The 22807-nt window shown below is 39.3% G+C and overlaps 1 protein-coding gene across 12 annotated transcripts in view; it reads left to right on the plus strand.

Annotated features, from left to right (window-relative positions):
* PCDH11X (protocadherin 11 X-linked) overlaps positions 1–22807 on the plus strand; it is a 495127-nt gene that overhangs the window by 49587 nt on the left and 422733 nt on the right. For 11 of the 12 annotated variants that reach the window (XR_005555087.1, XR_005555088.1, XM_039330010.1 and 8 more), the window contains exon 1: positions 485–705. The exons of the other annotated variant lie outside the window; for it this stretch is intronic. Coding sequence is in view for 9 of the 11 variants with exons in the window: in XM_039330010.1 (XP_039185944.1) it covers positions 684–705 (22 nt within the window). In the remaining 2 variants the exon portion in view is untranslated. Of the gene's footprint in view, positions 1–484; positions 706–22807 lie in introns of those variants that run through there. 12 annotated transcript variants of the gene reach the window in all.

Below are 22807 nucleotides of genomic sequence, written 5' to 3' on the forward strand. Positions count from 1 at the left end.
AGAATGAGCAAAGAGGTCTCCAAATATCTGACTCCCTAAAGTGGAATTCATCTTACCAAGTTGCTGTAATTACATTACTCTATCCAGTGGGAATGTTCCTTCAAAATAAGTAAGCCTTTGAGTCTGATTTAAAACAGAGCTGGCAATAAACAGATTCACAGGCAATTTTAGCAGTGTTGAGTGGAGAAGTCTCTCACCCTCACCCCCCAATACACAGCACACACACACACACACACACACACACACATACACAAAAGAAGTAATGTGCAAACTCATTGTGATTTTTGATAATTGCCTTATCCTATTATGATCTCCCTAAAGGTCTTCTTGTAATCGTTCTTCTCTCTTTACAAATAATGAGGAACACCTGCAGTTTTAAAAATACTTGTCACTGAAGTGGTTAACCCCATTGGGAGTGTCCTGTTTTAGAAGCTTACTCATTTCTTTTCTAACAAGCTTCTTTGTCTTTCTTCCTGGTGATCTGTGTGTCTCTCTCTCACGCACACATACACATTCTCAATGCCCATTTTTGGCTCCTGGATACAAGCGGATGATGGGATCAAAGAGGAACTCCCAAATTATTAGTTAAGCAGGACCTCCATCTTCCTGGAAAATGCCCAGAGTGGTCTTTTTGCTTCATAACAACCCATAAGGTAGATCTCTGGCTGACAGTGATTTCCCAAATGAAGGCTCACAAGTTAAGTGGTAAGTGCATTTGCCATGGATATTTACAAATCCTTATATCTTTTAAAAAAGCAAAGCGATAAGGCATATGTATATTTGCAAATGCACAATTAATACTCAGAGGAAGATATTATCTTGCTCAGTAGTCTAAGAGGCATATCACAATTTCTTATGTTGGCTTGTTGTCTCTTAAGATGATTCGTGCAAGTATCAGTCAATAACATCAGAACTGGCTTACAGTGACCAAGAACGGGACAGATTGCTCTATTTTTTTTTTTTAAGTTTATCATGTAGCTTAAATTCTTAATGCCTCAATTTATTGCTTAAATGCATACTCACATGGATATATATAACCACCGGCCAAGCATCCCTCAACTGACTCGACGCTGCTCTCCCAAATATTTTATTTGATATTAAAGATCTGTCTGCTTTGAGGCTGTCCCTTGACAGTTAGGACTTCTTTGTTTCCTTTCCTTTTTTAAATTACTATTTGCCTGGTTTCCAGTGTAGAATGTGTTTGGTTAGAGGAGGGACTGCATATGAGCTGACACAGAGTGCATTCATTCCTTTCAGGAGAATACCTAGAAGCAAAGGGCTTGCCTATGAAGTACGATTTTTCAAAGTTCTGCAGTTCTCCATTTATCTTGAACCCTCTTCAGCCTCGCTGAATAATGCAGCATCTTTTGCCTGATTTGGAACTTAGGCAGGGATGCGTTTGATAGCTCCGGAGTGGCCTTATGCAAGTTATCCAGGAAGCTTTTAGCCACTAGAATACATTATCAAGGGATGGGATGATTCCCGACTTATTTGGCAATGTCTCAGAAGATTCTGGACCGCTATTTGTTTGTTATATTTCTGCGTTAAAGGTGGAATTGGACTAAAAAGTTCCTTCCTGCTAACCCTCAGCGGAGAAATTTGGTCTTCTGTCAAAGAAGCGGTGCTCAGGAAATGGTCTTAGTGGTTGAAAATTCAGTTATATTATTTTTAACTCAACCAGCCGCTAAAATAAGGCAGGGATTGCAGGCTGTTGAAATATATATTTTGGTCAGCTCTTTAGATTTCATTACAAGAGATGGCCTATGGAGCTTGCCTTTCTCTAAGGAGGTCAACCACTGTAAATTTGGGCTAGGCTTAGCGTTGTGCTCAGCAACTTTTTCTTTTGGGGGGTTGGATTTAGCTCCAGCTAATTCTCTGTAATGAAGCCCCATGTAGGCAAACAAAAAAAGTATTTCCGATTGTTGAAGGTGACAGGGATGTACTGATCTGGATTAATTTGAAGTGAAGAGATGGTCACAGCTCCTGACTTTGAAATGCTTATATCCTCGCCCTGCCAATATTCAGTGTCTGAACTCTATAATTCTCTTATCACGAGGAGCATAATCCAAGAGACTTAATTACCTTGCCAACAGGAAAAGGTAGGAAGGAAGCCCTACAGGGTGAATAAGGAGAAACCTATCTTTTCAATACTGCAGGGTTGAAATCCTGAATTCATTTTTTCAGGCTTTTGCAAGCCTCTTTATAACATTTTATCTCACCGAAGTAAATCGGTGCTTCCTTTTGTTTGGTATATACAGGTAGACCTCAGCTGTGCCCCAATTTCTATTGTTCAGCCAGACATTGGTTAAGTTAATTTTGCCCCATTTTGCGACCTTTCTTGTGTTTAAGTGAATCACTGCGTTTGTTAAGTTAGCAACACGGTTGCTAAGCGAATCTGGCTACCCCATTGACTTTGCTTGTTAGAAGGTCTCAAAAGGGTATCGTGTGACACCCCTCCTCCCCCAGAACACTGCAACTGTCGTAAATAGCAGCCAGTCACAAAAGTGGCTGAAATTGGACCAGGTGACTCTGTGGATACTGCAATAGTTATAAATGAGAAAAATGGACATAGGTCGCTTTTTTCAGTCCCGTTGTAACTTCGAAGATCCCTAAACAAACTGTTGTGAGTTGAGGACCACCTCTATAAAAGGACAGTAGAAAGAAAATTATGCTTTCTAAACTGATCAGGCAATTACTTTGCATCCTTTTGGGAAGTTGCAATGAACAAGGGAAATTAAATCCAATAAACACTAATAAACGTGGACAGTGTAGGTCCAGCAAATTTGATGTTCGGTCTGTCTGTCTGTCTGTCTGTCTGTCTGTCTGTCTGTCTGTCTGTCTCTCTCTCTCTCTCTCTCTCTCTCTCTCTCTCTCTCTCTTTGTGTGTGTGTATGTGTGTGTTTGTGTGTGTGCCCATGTGTGTGTTCATGAGATCATGAGTGAGTATGATGTTTGGTAGAATTGTAAGTGTATGCAATTTGAGAAGTAAAATGCATTGTAGCAGATGGTTGGAGACCATGCAACAGCATTACAAAATGATTTAGATGGACTTAAAGTATGATAGCAGTGAAAGACAAAATGGCATCTCTTGGAACCTAATCTGCAGGTATTGTGAGGCATTTACAGTAATAAAGACAATCTATGATTTTTCTGTGTCGTATTATAACACATCATCTTACATTCTGCCTCCTACTCATTCCTGCATTATTCATGCTCTGGCACAGAAAGACAGTCTTTTCAATTCATTGTTTTTTAAAAAAATAAAATAAAATCATTTTAATTTGTTTCAGGTTATAATTGCATACTGGAACATGCCCCATGTTCCTGGCTGCAATTAAACAGTTTTCTTTGAGGTATTATAAAATCTTTTTTTTTTTTAAAGAAATGATTTATTTACATTTCATTGTTCTCATCCTCCAAAAAGCTCTATCTGTTGTGAGTGATGAGGGAAGCCTGGAAGATACCTCAAAACCTTTTATTTATGGAGGTCCTTCATAACAGCATTTTTAAAGTCCCTATTCTTAAGAAAAAGATTTCCATAAGAATCCTCATTAATTCTGTTGCCTCCGATATAAGGACTTAAAAAAAAAATCTATCCCTTTTGTATATGTATTTAGATACATAATGGTTGTTTCTTACTTATTGTTAATTCCATTTGCTCTTTATTGTCAGAAATCATAAAAACTAGTAGATTTCACTAAGTAATCCCATACATGCTATGGCAGAATCCATTTGGTCTGCTTTTTAAATCTTTTCCTGTTGCGTGTTTTTAAAATACCTTATTTATTTTTTGAGTGTATGGCACTTTAATATCATAATTATGGAATTGTTATTTTGGGATTTTCAAAATCATAGAAAAGTAGTCTGGAATAATAAGCTTTCTTTTGGAATAAACACAATGTTTGCTGATTGAAATATCACAGTATTTCTGACTTGGGCAATGAATAACATCAGTATATCCTCTATAAATCATACTATCCTATATAAAATTTTCTGAACAAAAGATGTAAATTAAGCAGATCTTCAGTGTAGTCAAAGTTGATGACAATGCATAATAATATGGCCTGAAGGAAAGTGTATTTTCCCTTTTATTTAATATTTAATATTGTAATTTCAGTAGATATTCAAAGCCATGGCATTTAAAACTGAGTCTCTTGCAATATATTTGTCAACTGTAATAGATTCTGATTATCCACATTTCCCCTACTTTAAAATGGACAACTTTTCAGGAACCGAATATACTTTCACAGGTAATCTTTGACTTACAACGGTAATGGATCCTAGAATTTCCATCCTAAGTCATGATGATTGTAAGTCAAGGCACCAACATGACTAGGATTCCATTTTATTACTTTTTTGTGATGGTCTTTAAGCAAATCCATATATTTCTATGGGTGTTGTTTTCCAGAAACGAGCCGGAAGGGCTGAAAAAGCAACTAAACATGATAAATTGTAGTCATGTGACTAAGGAACACTACAAGGGGCTGTAAAAGTGAGCTGGTTGCCAAGCCTCCAGAATGTGGTCATGTGGTCACCTGGCATTTTTGAGGTGTGGGCATTACAGGAAGTCAGTCTACCAACCAAAGATTGACTTGTAGCAGAATTAGGCTATTTCTGACCCGTAAGAGACCTCATGAATACCGTGTCTAGCTTCTGACTAGCGAACCAAACCAAGCAAACACCTTCAAGACTTAGTGCAAAGCTTTATTGAGTACACCATATTGGCACATATGAAAATAAAACCGGATCTAGCACCCAATTCACTATAGTAAAAGCAGTGAATTCTTCCTCCTCCCTCTGGGTCAGGTCACTCTGCCCAATCTAGTTGAAAAAAATATAGTTATGAGAAAGCATATCCCGGCCCAGCCAGAGACATCTGTCATTTGTTCTCGGTTCCCACGGTCCGCTTTCTTAATCTTGGAAGTTTGAATTTCAAACCTCTCCCCTCCCCCCACCCTCATTGGCGAATTGAGAATCAATGTCTGTCGCACCAGCAAGAATGGGCTTTGAGACTTGACACGTAGGCATCCAACCCATTGTTTCCCTTACAGGCCATATCAAGAATGTATAAAATACTTTGTCCATGCAACCATTCACCACCCTTAGTATATGTGTGCTTCTTCCTTCACAGCATTGTTAATTTGGCATTGCTGGTTCCTGATCTGGATGGGATTTTCGACAAGGCATCTGCATAATGTTCCATCACTCAGAAATCTTGCTTTTCTTACTCTGCCCTCCTCTGTGACTAACATGTGCACAGAAGAGAAGCTAAGGTGCACAGAGACAGCTTCTACAGTGGAGGATTCTGTTGTCTTCCTTTTGTTGTGATGTGTGTGACGAAAGAGGTCAGATGAGGATTGAAGGACTGGAAGAGGGATTAGCATTAGGCCCTTTTGCTTAGCCCCTTATCTTTGGAAGTGCATTTTTGGATTTGAATTCTGAGGTCTCCAGTAGCAGAGAATAGATGAATTATGAGGCTTCCATTAGTAGAAAATGGATGTAGCTTAGAGTTGAACTGTTGGTTTTCTGGTGATCACCAGTTTCATTGCCTAACACAGTGGTTCTCAACCTTTTTAATGCCGTGACCCCCCAAACGGTCGTAAGTCGAGGACTACTCAACCGGTCGTAAGTCAAGGACTACTCAACTGGTGCAGCACCGTTTGCAGAATGGGACTTTTGGCGGGCTCAGCAGGGCAGAGACAGCCTGGACAATTCCTATTGGCTTTTGAAAGCCAATAGAATTAGACTCTATTCAAGAGAGTCTATTCTATTGGCTTTCAAAAGCCAATAGAATAAAAGGGAGCAGCACAGCTAAGGAAAAGGGGGGGGGGGAAATGGCGGACTGCGTTGTTTGGTGACCCCCGTGAAATGGTCGTTCGACCCCAAATGGGGTCCCGACCCACAGGTTGAGAACCACTGGCCTAACAGAATTTATTTATTTATTTTGCAGAAGTCCAGATTAGGTGACATCACTAATGTGTAGGAGAATGGAGTTTTGCTAGTCATTTATATATAATTTGCTCTACCATTCTTGGTAGGGACGCTGAGTTCCTCCAGCATCCAGATACCCAGGGAACCTCACCACATCAGTCAGTCAGTCAAGGAAGAGACAATGGGCACGTCAAGGAGCCATCAAGGAAGAAACCACGTCGCTTGTCACAAGTACCACGTGCTGCAAAAAAAAAAGAAAAAACGACATGTTATGCCTTTTCTTTCTAGTTCATTTTGACCTCTGCTCCATAGGCAGCTTCCATTCCTTCCCTTCTTGAACAGTTCTGCTTTATTAAAGACATAATCATCATCACCAACATATAATTTTTCAGTTTAGAGATAGAAAGCCATTGATAGAAAGCCTCGTATGGATGATTATAGTTTAGTTGACAGAGATGTTACCAAGCAGCTGGGGGGGGGGTCTCATTTCCATCTTTCTCTGCTCATTGTCGTAAAACTGGAGGAGATTGTGGTTTTTGAAAGAGTCTCAATGTTCGACGGGAAGAGGGCTCCTGATTTGGGAAGAGAGGAAAGAAGCAGATACTTTAAGTGGCTTAGCTTACACTGAATGGATGGGAAGATGAAAGAATGAGAATTTTTCAAATGGATATAGAGACCTTGTTGAGGGGTGGAAGAAAATCAATTCATCATAATGTGAGCCATAAAGTTTTTTTTTTCCTTCCCTCTTCGTTTTGTCTCATAGCTTTTCTGTGGAGAAAAAAAATCTACCAGCATAAAAGCGAACAATTAGACTTTGTGCCATCTTTATTCTTTCGATACACAGCAAAAGCACATCTTACTACTTTTAATTGATAGGAAATACGTTTTTTTTTCTTTTGTGGGAAGCAATTTCCTCTTGTAGGTGAATGAGAAAATCGCAGTATCTGAGCAAGAAATGCTTTAGGAATGCTTTTGTAGATGAGTGGTGACATAATTATTCTAGTAGAAGACTGTTTAAGCACCCATGTATCTGTTTAAAAAAAAGCTATTGTGTGGAAAACTTTTGCTGTACCTCCATTAATATCAATTGAAACTTCTTAACAAAAATGCTTCTGCACAGTGAAATTTGGCATACAAAAAGTTCTCTGTTTTAAACAAGGGTCTCAAGACATTTTGGGGTAGGCAGACACGTTTGACATTTTAAAAACATCTTTTAAGCGTCTTACTTCAGCTTTCGTTTGCATTGCGGGTTTGCAAATGTCGTAAATGCAAGGATTGGTCATGAAGCTACAGTCCTTTTCATCCCTGCTGTAACTTTGTATGGTCGCTAAACAAGACAGTTGCCCATCAGAGACTGCCTTTAATCTAAGCGGTAAAGCAGTAAATTGAGCATCTTCCAGCATTTTGCTTCTCCATTCCTATTTGATCTGCTGTCTTTTTTTTATTCCCATAAATGGGCAAAGAAAATATATATCCAAACCAAAAAGAGAACGGTAGCCATTTTCAACATTTATTTATTTATTTTTCTCAGTGTCTCTGTGAGGCTCAGATGCACCCTTGTAAACAGAGGTTAGATCAGAGGCAGAGATTTTGCTTAGTAGCATGCCAGCTTCCAGTTTGTAAATCAATACCTAAGGGAAAAAAGTAGACCTGTCTTGGACTAAGCCCAACTGTTTTGTCTCTAGAGAATAATAGTGTTAATAATGACTGGTGGTAATTCTCCAGAGCTCTGGACTGGCTCATTTCCACTAGTGATTGCAGGTGTTGAACTTCCACAGAGAAAACATCAGTTTTAATACTGAACTCCTGCTATTCCCCAGGATGCTTTGATTCAGAAACATCACAACAGCACACAGCTTTTCTATACCTCACTCCATCTTCTCAAAGATCCAAGCGTTATGCCACACAGCTCTGTAAATTTGTAGAGTTGTGCAAGTTTACATTTGATCCTCAGGCTCCCAAACTTGAATAGCGTCTCCCAAATAATAAGGGCTTCTTCCTTCCTTCCTTCCTTCCTTCCTTCCTTCCTTCCTTCCTTCCTTCCTTCCTTCCTTCCTTCCTTCCTTCCTTCCTTCCTTCCTTCCTTTGGAGTTGTACAATTTAGCAGTGCAAAAATCGGCAGCGTTTATTCTCCAGAGTTATTTTTCTGCTCATTTGATTTAATGTCAGATTTAACATAACTAAGGGCACTGGCAGAATGCTTTGAATGAGAGAGGGGGTGGTGGAGGGGATGAGTGTGCAGGCTCACTCATTATCCCTGGATTGCAGGACAATTAGTGCTACGATTCCATAATAGTGATGGAAAATGTTGTGTTACTGTTCTGCATAAAGGACACGGACTACATAATAACACCATTGCATTATTATTGCCATTTATAATTTACTGAAATGCCCATGCCATTCTTGGCCATTCTATAATAAAAATAAAGAAGCAGAGTGGTATTAAATCCCCAAAGGAGGTCCAAGATAATTATTTTTCATGTGTATTTTGTATTAACCATGAAACATCCCATACAATTCAACCAGTCATATTAATCATAACTTATATAGCGTCTTTTTCATTGGTTTTAACCCTGGTTGCCTTGTTTATAGTCTATATTTAATACATTGTTTTGGGTGAGGGATTTGTCAAATTCCTTTAGTTTAAAATCATACCTGATGCTGCCTTTGGACAAAAACAGGTACACTTTTTATTGAATCAAATAGAATTTGATTTGGTTCAATAGATTTTAGGCTCTCTTTGTATCAGTTGTTTGAGAAATAGGTTAGTTACTCAGCTCCCATTGAAGAAATCTCAAATAATAATGGGCTAGAACTTTTTTTTTTAACCAAACTGATAAGCTATACAAGGCTATTCTGTACCACCTATATTCTTTGACTGAGATAATTTTTTTGCTGCATTGAAAGATTTCATCTCTGATAATTTCCACTCAAGCAGAAAATAAACTGCTTTGAATCACTTTAAAGAAGCCATTTCTTTCTTTGGCAGCGTCTTCTTACACCGATTGTGCATTTAAAATGATGTGGCAGGTAACCTGTGCTTAGCGGAGAACGTGTCATAATGTGCATGGAACTTTTTCAACCAAGGGGGTTACAAATTTGTATGGCTAGTTGGTGAGGAGGAGGCATGCTATGTTGTCTTGTAGATGTATTTTGCTATGTTATGTGGAAACACATCCTTTTACTGCTCCTATAGGGATTAAACTAGGCCATAATTGGTTACTGGGCTGCCTTTGATATGCTAGGCAGCAAGGCAGGGGATGAACTGAAAAAAAATGAATGAAAATAATCCCTGTGCAAAGGAGTCTTGTGGCTCAAACCTGAATCATAGTGACTTAATTCCATCCCAATATAATACTTCTGTATCTACCACATTGAATATTTTACTTATTATTTGATTGATTCAATTTTTTATGCCGCCCATCTCCCCTGCAAGGTGACTCTAATAGGAGCGGGTGAAATTTTATGATCTAACTGTTCATCAGAATTGCTAGGGCTACATTTGTTCAACTTGGATCATGGTTGGGCAATTTTCTAGCACCATTTCCACTTTTTCTAGAATGTTATGGAAGTACCACCTTGAGCCAATGCAGATCTTTCTCTGCATACTTCAAAAAAAAATCAAGAGTCACTCCTGAAGACTTCCTAGAGCAGTGATGGCGAACCTTTTGGAGACTGAGTGCCCAAACTGCAACCCATTTATGCATTGTCGAGAGCCGGGTGGGTGTGGCCCATTGGCTGGGTGTGGCCCATTGGGTGGGCGTGGCCCATTGGATGGGCATGGCTGCAATGGTAACGGCAGACTGGGTGGGACTAAAAAGTTCAATCAATCAATTCCAACTTTGCAAGATCTTTTTTTTTCCAGCGAGAAGTTGAAATTGACTGATTGAACCTTTTGCACACGGCGGCAGAGGCCTAAAGCGAAAAGGTTTTATAAACCCAGCTGAAGGCTTAGGACTGGGGCAACGGCGTGCGTGCCCACAGAGAGGGCTCTGAGTCCCGCCTCTGGCACCCGTGCCATAGATTCGCCACCACTGTCCTAGAGAATCAACTAACTGGGTGCCCTTTCATTTTCCATGCATGACATTTTTAGGAGCGAATGAAGGCAAATTTTAGGAACGTCATTGACCCTTTTTTTTTTTAAATTACATTCACTGAGTCTCCTTCTCTACTGGATGTCCCCTGCTTTCTTTTCATTGCTCTAAGCGTGATCATTCTGCATGTACTTGCCTGTGCCATATCTTTCAAGCTTCAGCCATAGAAACTGTTGATTAGTGTGACAGAGTGCTATATGTGGAAATAAAATGCTCCTGCCAGTGTGCTTTGCCAACATGCATTAAAAAACTTGATTTGCAATTTCGAGACGACGTTTCACAATAATTCCGGCCGTTGTTCTTACTTGGAGTAGTAGGAGAAGTAATACAGAAATGTGAAGTACAGGAAATTGCCAGGGTATGAGGCCGTTTGGAAGACAATGAAAATCCCATTTCAGAAGAGATTGCATCTCCCTTGGTTACTTTAACAAATGGACTACATAAGTTTGCAGTTTTGTTAGCTGTATTTTTCTCATTTCTGCTAGGGTTCATCCTATTAAAAAAAAGGAGGGGGAAAGTGCTGATAGTGATGTGTCTCCACTTTCAGCACAAAATTGAAAATCATAAAAAGATGCTCCTGAGTGTGGATGGAATTTTGGGTTTTGATCTTTTTTTTTAAATCTCCAGGATAAAATTAAAGAAGGACGCATACCTTTTCTTTGAAACAATTATTTATTCTGTCTTTGAGGAGCTAACAGTTTGTTCCTTTGCTGAAGTGATGCTCAGTGCAATCATAAATGTTTGAGCACCCAATCAAAAAACTAAATCTCAGGAGAAAATAACTTCTCAGGGGGTGATCAACATACCCCTGATAGCTCTGTTGTTATTCAGGGATATCTACTAGAAGAGAATTGCAACAGAGTAAAATGGAATGCAATAAAATATAGTTGTTGTTTTTTTTAAAAATATATATATATTCTTAGCCTTGGAGTGTACTATAACTTCCAGTGTTCTTCACCACTGTTTTTCTGAGAAAGGATGATGGGAAATTGAGTTTAGTCACACCTGGAAAGAGCATGTGGGGTTTTGTCCAATTGAGAGCTGCAAGAATTTCAAGATGTCATGTTGAGATCACTCTGCATGGTGTTATGTAAAATCCAAAATATATAAGAAAATTTTATATTGAACGGTTGGGTCCTTGGTGCCCCCTAAGCCTGGTTGTTTTCTTGCAGATGTTTCATTACCCAACTAAGTAATTTCATCAGTGCTTGAAGGGAGACGGGTTTGCTCCCACTGACCGGGCAAGCCACTTGTATATAAATAGAGAGCAAAGCCAATTCTGTTCTAGCACGGATGATGTTACCCAGTTGGGTAATGAAATGTCTACAAGAAATCAACCAAGCTCAGAAAGCCCAAGGAACCCACAAAATAAGAACAGGGCAACACATAGCCTAAATGACAGCATATTTTACCATCTAATGATACATTCAAGTTGTTCCTTGAGACTGAGAGGCGTTGAAGACATGGTGGGGTACCCAACAGAGAGGCAATGATGAGCAGGATTTGTTTCTGGCAAGAAAGAATCACAGCACAGAAATTTAATAAATAACTCGAACAAAGAAGAAGGAAGAAGTATGGGTTTATCAGTAGATATTGGAAAGGAGGAGAAAGCACTTACGAATCGTGTTTTAAAAAGTAGCCTAGAACCTATATATAATTCCTTGAATCCCTCAAACCTTACAAATATTGCATATGTGTACCATAGTGTTATGTGCTCCTTCTATATAATTTTATTACTGTTATCCATGTGTTCCATGCCGTTCGCTAAATAAATAATAACTTGCTCACAAATCTTTTCCCAAAGAAATGTTGCTGAAGTTCAAGGATCGCATTACCAGACCAACAGTATCAAGTTGTAGTGGCTCCAGGGGAAGAAAGACACAGTCTTGGTAAATTTCAGTAATTGCCTTCCGCTCAAGCTGAATTCTTGTACCCTGGTGTTCAATTTTATCAATTATTTTTTTATTCTTTTCCCCCAAGCCACTTCAGTGTCCTGTTGCTGGGACTGAATTTTAGTGATGTAAAAGACCGGTCCTTCCACTTAGCACTTATAAAATGCTTTGGGGATCTTTCAGTTTGAAAGGAACCATATACTTAAATGGTACTAATAAGTAGAAGCAGTAGGAATATGTTGCAAGGCTTTGCTTCTTCTTTTTTTAAAAAAAAATATGGGGTGGTGAAATCTTAATCTATTTTTCCTTTCATTGCTCACAGGGGGAAAAAAAAAATTCAGAGGAAAATGGAATGTATTCGGGTACTGAAAGTTTCAAATTTGTTAAAACAGAACCTATTTATTGTTTCATGAAAGATTTTAGGAGTTTTCAGTAATGATGCATTTCGCCCTCTTAAATCAACGTGCTATTGCTAAAGATGAGCGGATGGCTTCTAATTTCTTAAAAGCACTAGTAAATATTGAAGTCTCATGAGAACTTGGTGGATGGGTGGTTCCATTCAGTTTCTTATTTCCATCTTTTAAATAATGATGATGATGATGATGATGATGATGATGATGATGATGATGATGATGATAAAGTTGGAAGGGACCTTGGAGGTCATTGAGTCCAACCTCCTGCTCAGGCAGGAAACCCTATACTGTTTCGGACAAATGGCTGTCCAGTCTCTTCTTAAAAACTTCCAGTGTTGGAGCATTCACCACTTCTGGAGGCAGGTGGTTCCACTGGTTGATTGTTCTAACTGTCAGGAAGTTTCTTCTAGGTTGCTTCTCTCCTTGACTAGTTTCCATACGTTGCTTCTTGTCCTGCCTTCAGGTGCTTTGGAGAATAGCTTGACTCCCTCTTCTTTGTGGCAGCCCCTGAACACATGATGAACATCCATTGTGTCCAGATTTTAGGTTTCTAAAATATTATCTTTCCATCCCTTTTGATCCTGATCCATTTAGATTTCTTTACTTTCAGTGACATACAAGGAATGAGTCCAATGGTTCATCTCTTAACTCCAACAGAAGAGTCTCTCTATAGCTCAGGATTGGACCGCAGGATTGGTGCTTTCTTAGCATAGTTATTTGCTGGCAGATGTTTCATTACCCAACTAGGCGACACCATCAGTGTCCATCATTATCTCTATCTGCACTCTTTTGCTGCTGTAAGTCATAAAAAAAAATCACCCTCAATGTGGCCTTTTAAGAATCAGAAAGACAATGTGAAAAAAAAGCCTGGAGATGTTTGAGATCTTAGTTTTCTGTTTCTCATGTGTATTTGTGTGTTTGTGTGTGTGATGGGGGGGAGGGAGGAAGGGAGGGAGGGAAAGAGAGGGGGGGGGGAGATGGAGAAGGAGAGAGATTTGAAGCATGCTGATGTTTCCTGAGTACAAAAATGCAAAGTAGTTAAAGGACAGAAAAGAAGAAGATATCATATCATGCCAAAACTTGTTTGGGGTGGAATTCAAAAAAAAAAAAAAGAAAAAAGAATGATGTCAAGCGGAGTGCGTTTGTGTTAAAACAAGTGTGTAAGGAGAGAGAAAAAAGCCACCTACCAATCAAGCATATACAAATTGCAGTTATGAAAAAAGTATTGATTCAGAGTTGTTTTAGGAAAGAAGAAATCACAATTTTGATAACGCAATTAAGAGGGACGTTTCAAGTCTGTTGGTTTTTAAGGATGGAAAGATTATTCAGCAGTTTTTCATTACCTCATCTGGACATTTCTGTGGGCAAGAATTAGCCTGTCATGTTGGGATGCAGATGGGAGGATTAAGAGAGAGGCTTGGAAATACATGGGTTTTATTTTTCTTGGCCAATGATAGTCAATAAATCCTGTCACTTGGAAGAGTGATTATTTTTAAGTAAACAAACAAACAAATAAACAAAGCCATTCTACTAACAATGGCAGAAAAAAAAAGATCTCAGTGATAAAGCTCTTATTTCACATCTGGAAGACCTAAAGTTCGGCCTTTAACGCATCTGCAGGGAAGATCCTTGTCTGCTACATTTGAGAAACTGATCCTAGCTAAGATATAACTGAACTAGCTGGACCAGATGTCATTAGATGTCTTTCGGTATTTGGTATCTTTTTATAGAGCCTTCCTACATAAATTATAGATCCTTAATGGATTTCAGTGGCTTGGGGGAACATAAAGTAAGATGCAGTTAGAAAGCTAGAGCAGAAAGGATAATAGTTGGCACTGCTCACTTTGGTAGGAAAACATTTATTAAATTTGACCACCAGATTTAAAGGTCTGTTTCTACTCTGTGTGTGGAAAACTGGGGTTTCTTTTTGTTACACCATTACGATTTCCTGGGATTAAGGCTTAAGAATCATACAGGGTGCCATGTGCCATTTGTCATTGGCTATTTATGTTAGGTTGAGGACTAAGTCCAGATGTTTGGAGTAATTTAAGTCAATGAAGGTGCTGGGTGAATTGCTTCTCACTGTGACCTCTTAGCTCTATTCATCACGAGGTCATGCCATTGCTGGCTAAGTCAATTCAAAGTATCATGTGTTCCCTAGAAATACAAGAGAACCAAACCTGAATAACCTTTGTCTCATTCATTCTGGGTAATAGAGTTAAGTACCCAAAGTATGTGCCATGGAGATGAGAATTTATCTTCTTGTCTCCGTCCCTGAGAGTTTTAATGAGAAAACAAAGAAATAGAAATTAAAGGGTACGCCACAACAGGTTTCTCAAACAGAGAATAGTACAAAGAAGGGTGGATGGGTAAGTGGGAACAGCTGCATTCTCTGACTTCCAGCTTCAAAGGAGGTGGAAGAAAAAGGCAATTATTACTGTGAAAAGTAAAGAGAAGGAGGGAGTTACTACTAGTCCTACTCTCCTGTCTGGAAGCTAGACAAGAGAGATGATTTGTAGTGCTGCATATTGGGCACCCAGCTGGAAACCATACAAATATACCAGAGGAGAAACAGATATTTCTGAAGGGGGAAAAGAAATTCCAGCAAATGTTAGAATTTCAGGGCCATTACAGAGTTCAGGGGTTGAAGGCCTTAGAAATAATGGACTAGCCATGGGACAGCAGGCTGAAGGAAGTCAGAGAGCAAGATGGAAAGTTCAGAAGTGTGAAAAATAAATAAGTAAATAGGTGACATAATTGCCCAGATTTGGGTGGGCTGACAGTGGAATTGGTGAGAGGTCTTTCACAGCACTGAACTTTAGAGCTTTAAGTAGGACTTTAAGTAGCATTCTGGAATGCAGAGAAGAGCAGCAAGGATGATTAGGAGGCTGGAGGCTAAACTTACAAAGAACCCTGCAATAGTCTAATGAAAAGAAGGGCTAGGCAGGACACGATAGCACTGTTCCAATATTTGAGGGACTCCCACAAAGACAAGGGGGGCAATATTTTTCAAAGCCCTTGAGGGCAGGACAAGAACCAACAGATGGAAACTAATCAAAGAGAGAAGCAACCTAGAACTAAGGAGAAATTTCCTAAGGGTGAGAACAATCAACCAAGGGAATGGTTTGGCTTCAGAAGGTGTAGGTCCTCCATCACTGAAAGCTTTCAAAAAGAGACTGGACAGCCATTTGTCTGAAATGGGTCTTCTGCTTGAGCAGGGGGGTCATATTGGAAAACCTCTAAAGCCCCTTCCAATTCTGTCCTTCTGTGTTCTATGTTCTAAATTCAATAGGCAGTGGAGTCCTTGGTGCTCTCTAAGCTTGGTGGCTTTCCTGCAGACGTTTCATTACCCATCTAGATAATGAGCCGAGGTGGCGCAGCAGTTAGAGTGCAGTACTGCAGGCCACTTTAGCTGACTGTGTTCAGCAGGTCAGCGGTTCAAATCTCACTGGCTCAAGGTTGACTCAGCCTTCCATCCTTCCGGGTAGGTAAAATGAGGACCCAGATTGTTGGGGGCAATGCAAAGATATATATATATATATATATATATATATATATATATATATATATATATATAATATATATAGGTCTTTGGTTGTTCGGGTTTTCTCCCGCGTAAAATTGGAAGTGTCTTGGCGACGTTTCGACGAAGTCCCATTCGTCATCTTCAGGCTGGTGTTTTCAGCTTCGTGCTTCGAGCAGCAACATTGCTGCTCGAAGCACGAAGCTGAAAACACCAGCCTGAAGATGACGAATGGGACTTCGTCGAAACGTCGCCAAGACACTTCCAATTTTACGCGGGAGAAAACCCGAACAACCAAAGACCTACATACAAACACCCGCGAAAACCTCAGAAAACATATATATATATATATATATATTATATATATATATATATATATATATATATATATATATGTCTTTGGTTGTTCGGGTTTTCTCCCGCGTAAAATTGGAAGTGTCTTGGCGACGTTTCGACGAAGTCCCATTCGTCATCTTCAGGCTGGTGTTTTCAGCTTCGTGCTTCGAGCAGCACGAAGCTGAAAACACCAGCCTGAAGATGACGAATGGGACTTCGTCGAAACGTCGCCAAGACACTTCCAATTTTACGTGGGAGAAAACCCGAACAACCAAAGACCTACATACAAATACCCGCGAAAACCTCAGAAAACATATATATATATATATATATATATATATATATATATATATATATATATATATACACATTGCTTACTGGTGTACACTGCTTAGAGAGTGCTTGCACTTAAAGCGGTATATAAGTCTCATAAATAAATAAATAAATAACATCAGTGCTAAAAGGGAGGGGGTTTGTGGAGAGAAGGAGGAGGAGGAGGAGGAGGAGGAGGAGGAAGAGGAGGAGGAGGAAGAGGAGGAGGAGGAGGAGGAGGAGGATTATTGTGGAGTCCTTGGTGCTTTCTAAGCTTGGTGGCTTTCCTGCAGACATTTCATTACTCATCTAGATAACATCAGTGCTAAAAGGGAGGGGGTTTGTGGAGAGAAGGAGGAAGAGGAAGAGGATTGTGGAGTCCTTGGTGCTTTCTAAGCTTGGTGGCTTTCCTGCAGACATTTCATTACCCATCTAGGTAACATCATCAGTGCTGATGTCATCCCTGATGATGTTACCAGTTCAACCCGGTGGTACAAATATTCTCTCCTATCGGTGCCAAAAGGTAATGCAATAAGGCTTGAGATCAGACCAAGAAAGAGGAGTAAATGAAGAGGTGTGCACCATCGCTGAACAGATAATGGAAGATTCTCCCCTTTATCATTAGGGAATCTGATTGGAGGACTTGCAGCTTGAGGTCTAGATCAGGGGTCCCCAACCTCTAGTCCATGGACCGACACTGGTCCGTGGTGTGCCTAAAACTGGTCAGCGCAGACCAGTAAAGCCCCATCCATGAGATGCAAGCAGCACACAAAACTATGCCCCCTCCAGTCCGCAGAAAACCTCTCACCACAGAACCAGTCCCTGATGCCCAAAATGTTGGGGGCCGCTGGTCTTGATCATTGGAACAAGGATTTAAACAGCATAAGTCAAAAATATGCCAGCATTTTGTTCTCTGACAAATCTGTCTACCAGTGATATAGTGTAGCATAATATATTCCTAGTTTCTTAAAATGCACTGAACTCTTTAGGAAAATGTTTTGAGTTTAGGAACCACATAGTACTATTTGTACTATTTTAATCCCTACAGGAGTTATTTATTATTTCCCCTTCTTTTCTGTTCAGCTTTTTCACATTCCGCCAGAGGAGGACTTGTAAGAAAGCGAAAAACTCTTTGCTTTGCTTTTTTTTTTTTTTCCAAGTTGGACCGTTATGAAGATATTATGCTTTTCTTGTTAATGAGAATGTTTGCAACTGTTGAATAAAATATATACTTGCTGCTGCTTAATACAGAAATTGCACAGCTAAGCTTTTGATTATGATTTCCAGGCTCACAAAACAAAATAAACCTCTTTAAAAAAAGAAAGAAAGAAAGAAAAGAAATGGTGCACTGGGAAAACTTTAAAACGTTTGACACTGTAATAACTTTTTATATAGCTTATGTGCTTCAGATGGACAGACCGTGAATACTTGATAAAGAACACTTGCTCTTTATATTATGGGGGGAAAGATGAAAAGCAGTGCAACTCAAACAAGACGAAAGAAAAAGTCCCATTTCACGATGGTTTAGGATATGCAATTTAGACTATGCAAATTTATAAATAAAATGGAACAGTATTTTGCATTACCCAGAAAGCTAATTTAATAAAGATTATTTTCCTAGTATTGTCAAAATGAACGTGAGATGAACATGACATATTCAATATCTCAAGGGTTGCAACAAAGAAGAGGGAATCAAGCTATTCTCCAAAGCACCTGAAGGCAGGACAAGAAGCAATGGATGGAAACTGATCAAAGAGAGATCAAACCTAGAACTAAGGAGAAATTTTCTGACAGTTGGAACAATTAATCAGTGGAACAGCCTACCTCCAGAAGTTGTAAATGCTAGAACACTGGAAGTTTTAAAGAAGAGACTGACAGCCATTTGTCTGAAATAGTATAGAGTTTCCTGCCTGAGTAGGGAGTTGGACTAGAAGACCTCCAAGGTCCCTTCTAGCTCTATGATGATGATGGTGGTGGTGGTGGTGGTGGTATTTCATGAGCCTTGTTGACATGCAATAATTTATTGGGATTTTGCAATAAAGTATTCAAATTGGAATTTTCTTACAGTTAACAGCAAAGGAAAAGTCTCTTGCTAGTTTTGAATCCAGGAGTCTCCATCGACCCAAGACCATTCTTCTAAAGACTTCAGAGATTCCTTCAAAGAAAACCAGGAGCCAAGTTTGGAATTCTTCAGGAATATGACAGAGATAAAACAAAAAACAAAAAACCCGGCCTGTAGAATTCCTTTCCTGGAGTGCCTCATCTGGACTTTTTTTTTTTTTTTTTTTTTTTAAAAAGCATTCATTCTTGCTGTCATCTGTAATACTCCTTTATAGTTCTCAAGGGATTCAGTTGTCAAATGTCTACTTGGAAGATAGGCAATAATAGGAAGAAGAAAAGGACCATCTGTAAACAGTGAAGAGCAAAACAAAGAGATTGAACTTTCAGTAGAAAACTCTTGGTTTTTCTCTAGTTTTTTTCTGGGATAACAGGTTTTCTTTTTGGCTCATAAATATCAAGTTCCTCATTTCAATACCTGGCATATTAAATGCAAAATGCACATTAATTGTCACATTTAGTTTGGCTCTCTGGGCATCCTTGATTCAGCTGCTTTATTAGAGGTGCCTTAAAATGGAAAACAAATGCATAAAGAAGCTGGTTTATAGGTACACCCTTTTAAGATATTTTAATTCATCTGAGGGGGGGGGGAAAGAAATGGGAATAAATCCTTTTGATCATGTTTTTTTGTTTTGTTTAATTTTTCTCTTCCCATCTCTCCTCAAGGCAGAAACAATTTCCTCCTCCTCCTCCTCCTCCTCCTCCTCCTCCTCCTCCTCCTCCTCCTCCTCCTCCTCCTCCTCCTAAAAAAAAGCATCTAGGAAAATCATAGAAGCAACTCCAGGAGTAAGTAAATGGCAAAACGTGTTGCACTTTTAACTTGAGAATTCCTGTGGGGCGTCTGTCATCTCCTTACTGTTCAGACTGTTCTTCAGAGTTTTATTGGCAGAAATGGATGGTTTCTTTGACATTTCACTTTGTGGGAAAGTGTGAAGAAAGGAACGTTTAAAAAAAAAGAGTTAGAGAGAGCTTCCTCCTGAAGGAAATAAATCTGAAATGCTCCCCTCAACAGTCAACCAAACCCACCTCCCCCCATAAAAACTCTCATTCATTTTGTTGTTGTTCACTTGCTAAGTCACTTCTGACTCTTCTGGACCCCCATGGACCATATAGTATGCCAGACTCCCCTGTCCTCCCCTGTCTCCTGGAGTTTGCTCAAGTTCATATTCATTCGCCATGCTATCTAATCATCTCACCCCCTGCTGTCCCCTAGTCTTTTTGCCTTCCATCTTTCCCAACATCAGCCCTTTTCCAACGAGTCCTCTCTTCTCATTAGGTGGCCAAAGTATTTGAGCTTCAGCGTCCGTCTCTGTCATTCATGTCAAGTCATGGCTAAAAGCATGAATGGGAAGACCCCAAGTTAATGTTTGTCTTGGAAGAATCATTTCTTTTAACTCCAAATGTTGTCTATAAATGGGTTGTAATTATGGCTAACCATCTTCTTTCCAAAATTGGTTGCAAGGATAAGAGGAAGAATGCAGTATTTGCTTTGTCGCCTTGAGACGTTGGGAGTTATACATATTTAGACTATGTAGTTAGGGTTGCATGGATCTTAAAGGGGACATCTTTTTATTTATCAGCATTTTTTTTTTCAGTTGAAATAGAATCTAAACATCTTGTCGGGAAAGAAGATTCCATCTTTGCTTTTATTGAAGCTCAGCATTTGGTTGAAGCAGATCCTAGCTGATCCATGTAGACCTAATTATTTGATTAGTGGAATGAACACAAATTCTTCCTATAGGTTGGGAGGGAAGATAAGTCATTGAAAAGGTAACCCATGTAATAACACACATACCTAAAGAAGAATGAAGGAATGGGTAAACAATTATGATTTTACTCGGTTATTTTTTTTATCACTGAGTCAACTATTTTATCTAAATAGTTTTTCCCCCCTGCATATTAAGATCTGCATATTAAGTTGAATGTACACTTCCTCAGGCATGTTTCTCAGATAAATCTAAATTTGTGCATAGATTTTTCTCACAGATGAAGTAATTTAAATTTTTGGGAAAACTACATACAGTAAACATCAAGATACTTTATAATTATTAATGGCTTGCATATAGTTTTGTGGCTGGAATTAATAGGAACAGTAATCGAGGTGATATATCTGATGGCTTTGGAGGAATCTGGTTTGGAATCCTTGTTTAATAGCAATAGCAATTAGACTTATATACCACTTCATATCGCTTTACAGCACTCTCTAAGTAGTTTACAGAGGCAGTATATTATCCCTAACAATCTTGGTCCTCATTTTACTGACCTCAGAGGGATGGAAGGCTGAGTCAACCTTGAGCCGGTCAGGATCAAACTCCTGGCAGTGGGCAGAGTCAGCCTGCAATATTGCATTCTAACCACTGTGCCCTCACAGTTCTGTGGGATATTTGGGGTTTTAAGAGTAGACACTAAGATTTGAATATCGCCCAGGGATTTGAATTGATTTTAATCTTACAGTTTTGTATTGAATTTTTTTCTTGGTTATAATTTCACTGCCCTTGGAAGTCCTGGAATTGGAGCTATGATATAAAAATCTAGTAAGTAAATAACAATCACCAATATAGCAATCCAAAGTAATAGTTCTACAGGAGGCAGCATTCGCCATGCTCTGAACGACATGCTAAACTGAAAATCAAGAGGATTACTTGTAGGCTATTAGAATTAAGCCTGTGTAGAAGTGGCACATTCTTTGCAGCTGTGGCTTGGAAGGCATTGTAAAGCTGAGCCCTTAATTCGCCATTATGCAGAAATGAAAACAAGAACAGGGAATGGTACGCTCACTGTGTGCACTCAGTTTGAAATAGCCTTAAGATGACGTGAGAAAGAAGCCAATATTAAAATAAATTTTCCCTTTAACAGCATTAAACTGTAATCTTGCAATCCAATTTTAGGATGGCATATCTACCCTTTGTGTTTATTGGAAAAATAATGTCATGTTCGGCTTAGCTTACATTTTTCTCTCTTCTTCCCTTGCTCTTTTTAGCATCGTGGTTTCTTTGCAGACCGTTCTATGAATATATTTATTTATGAGGGGAAAGGGTCTGGGTCAATTGTTTTGGTAATCTGGAAAATGGACACGCATGCACACGCGTACACAGTTACAGTGAGGATGGCAGAAAAGATTGTTGGCTGTTCCCTCCCTTCCATCCAGGGCATAGCTTATAAGCATTGCTTGAGCAGGGTCTGCAAGATTGTGTGGGACACTACACATCCTCTTCACAACCTGTTTCCCTTGTTTACCTTATGGGAAGAGGGGGCACCGTGGTACCCGAAGCAGAACATCCAGATTCTGTCACAGTTTTGTCCCATAATGGCAACAATCTTGTGAACTCTCAAGCTTCCTCTTTCCACTACGTATTCAAGATGGACAGTGATTAATATTTATATGCATTTATATGTAAGAGTGTAGGTATATATGTATGTATATAGCATGTTCTTATGTGTGTTATGTATGTGTACACTTTTGAGAGCAGGCAACAGAATTTCATTTTTAATGTGTGCCAATGTGCCCACAGTAAAACAAAATGACAAAGATTATCTATCTATATGGGTAGAGTGATGCCTAATGATTAGGGTGCTGAATTAAGAATAGGGAGACTTAGATTCTAGTCTTTTGTTAGGTATGGATGCTGCCTGCGTGACTTTGAGCCACTTGTTCTCAGCGCTACACTGGGAAATTACAAAATATTTCTCTAATAACTTACACTGAATTATTGTGATAAGCCGTAACTTTGAATGAGCAGAACTTTTTCCTGCAGTGAACTGAATTGGCCATCTTCCCTCCAATGATAGTAAATATACAACATCATCCTGAGCTCTGAGGTTGTGGTAGAGGCAAACAACCTCAGAGAAAAACAATTAACATGGAAGTGTTAGTTGCCAGTAAGTGTCTTGTAACATCAATCCTGGTAGTTACTCTTCTTGGGGTCATATGATTTGAGAAACCTTCTGGACTCTTGGCTCTTGGCTTCAAGCAGCAGATGGAATCATGGTTGGTACATCAGTTATGGCTTAGGCCATACTAACTCATGCCCTGTGATTGTTACCTGATTGGACTACGGTATCATGCTCTATGTGGGGGCTGACTTGGAGATGTCCTGAAAGCTAAAACTGAAGCAAAATGTTGTACAAAGAGTATTGGTAGGAGAACCTGCCAATGTAGAATGACCCGTAAACTATATTAAAATTGGT

This window comes from Crotalus tigris, unplaced genomic scaffold (genome assembly GCF_016545835.1).
Source record: "Crotalus tigris isolate CLP2741 ecotype Arizona unplaced genomic scaffold, ASM1654583v1 scf7180000017622.5263843, whole genome shotgun sequence".
NCBI lineage: Eukaryota > Metazoa > Chordata > Lepidosauria > Squamata > Viperidae > Crotalus > Crotalus tigris.